The 1,849-nt window shown below is 38.0% G+C and overlaps 1 protein-coding gene across 7 annotated transcripts in view; it reads right to left on the bottom strand.

Annotated features, from left to right (window-relative positions):
• herc3 (HECT and RLD domain containing E3 ubiquitin protein ligase 3) overlaps positions 1-1,849 on the bottom strand; it is a 27,883-nt gene that overhangs the window by 7,145 nt on the left and 18,889 nt on the right. For all 7 annotated transcript variants that reach the window (XM_020591690.1, XM_020591691.1, XM_020591689.1 and 4 more), the window contains one exon: positions 318-400. In XM_020591690.1, coding sequence (XP_020447346.1) covers positions 318-400 — 83 coding nt within the window. The remainder of the gene's footprint in view (positions 1-317; positions 401-1,849) is intronic.

Below are 1,849 nucleotides of genomic sequence, written 5' to 3'. Positions count from 1 at the left end.
GCATGAATGAAACACTCTGTTTTAAATTTTCTGTGTATTACTTGTCTGGTGAAGAAGAGAATTACCTATGTAGAGATACTGCTTGCAGCCAATGATGCATGAAATAAGATGATGTTATGGGGTAGGACTGGATAAGTCTGACTTCTTCCTACTCCATTCAAACATGTACTAGGTATAAGCAAACTGATTCTGGATTAGCATTGGTTGGATTTGTGTAATTATGTGTGTGTTGGATGTCATTTGTTCTGCATGTTTGAAAGAATAAATCAAATCAAATCAAATCAAGATGCCCCATTTGACCTGTGGTGCTGCCTCACCTGTTGTTTTTGTCCACGCTGATGCTCTCTCCCCCAGGGACCAGCTCTTTGACTTCTGTCATCCCGTAGTTCTCCCGGGTGATCTGAGATGGCAACACAATAAAAAGTCTTAATTTGGACTTTTGTAGCGGTTTACATCATAGGGGTTCAGTGCAGATTTTATAGGTTATAGAATCAGAATCATTTTTATAGAGGTTATAGTCGCATTATTAGTGGCAGTGAATTAATGGATCTGGCTGACATTAAATCCTATTCTGGGGAGTTAAACACTCGTACCAGTGCTGCATTCTGCTGCAGTTATGCACATATTTGTTACTCACTATTAAAAACCGTCGTCTTTTTTAGCATGCACATGATTAAGTAGTTACCAGAGACCAGTAAAAAGAAATAGCTCGGGTTTAGCAAATCACTCAGTGACATACAGAGCCAGTATAAAATGTAGATGACTCCTGGAAGTGATGCACTGGTCGCCCCCTGGTGGCTGGTTGCAGTACAGGTCATAAATCCCACCCCCTCCATGTTAGTGGATAAGACATGAGACAAACTAAAAGCTCAAAGTACAAATCAAAACAATTTTCCCAGAGGTCATTTCTGTGGTTTTTGGTAGATGTCATCACACTGATGCATGTACATGTGGTCATTTTTTCCACATTAATTGAAAACAAATTAGTTACTGTATTTGATGATGTAAAAAGAGGTCTGATACGCGACTCTACTCGGTTGCTATTGTGCTGAATCTGGTTGCAAAATGCTGAGACGACAGTCACCGTATTTGCAATATTTTGGCTTCACTTTTGCATAGAGGAGGGAAATGGTGATGTGTCGTTCATATTTGTACATTCAGTGGTGATGGTAAACAAGCATTCAAAAGCTTAGTAGTAGTTACAAGTTTTGACATCAGTATCAATGTTGCTCATTCTGACTTTGGTACTGTGATGTCATTGCCGAGTTTTTCCTGTTCTTCCCATTCTGCCAACATCAACTGAATGTAGCATAAATGGATTGATTTCCTAACATCTTTTTTTCCACATTCCTTGGTCAAACTTTATTCAAGTGTGAATCTTTTTTTTTTTTTTTTTTTTTCTTGTCACTAAATCTAGGACAATTCATGATGGTACATCTTGATGCTGCATCAGAGTAAATGTTGTGATAACGCCTGCCCATAGTAAACACAGTGCATCATCCTGCTGCTATAAGTGCATATGTACTCCTTTTTTATAGGAGGGTGATGAATGAACATGCTGTAAGGAGGCTAAAAGAGGACTTTATGGGGCAAGACTGGGAAGCAGTTTACAAAGAGGAAGACTTAGACAAAGCATATGAGCAATTTTTAAATATATTCATGAAAGTATATGACAGGAACTGTCCTCGTAAGCAGTATAAAAACAAGAGGAAGTACAGTGGGAAACCATGGATAAGTAAGGGATTACAGAATGCATGTAAAAAGAAGAATGTGTTATATAAGGAATTCATAAAGTACAGATCAAAGAAGGCGGAAGAAAAATATAAGTCATATAAGAACAAATTAACTG

Source organism: Monopterus albus, unplaced genomic scaffold, assembly GCF_001952655.1.
Source record: "Monopterus albus unplaced genomic scaffold, M_albus_1.0 scaffold15.1, whole genome shotgun sequence".
NCBI classification, from domain to species: Eukaryota; Metazoa; Chordata; class Actinopteri; order Synbranchiformes; family Synbranchidae; genus Monopterus; species Monopterus albus.
This window is presented reverse-complemented; position numbering and strand designations above follow the sequence as displayed.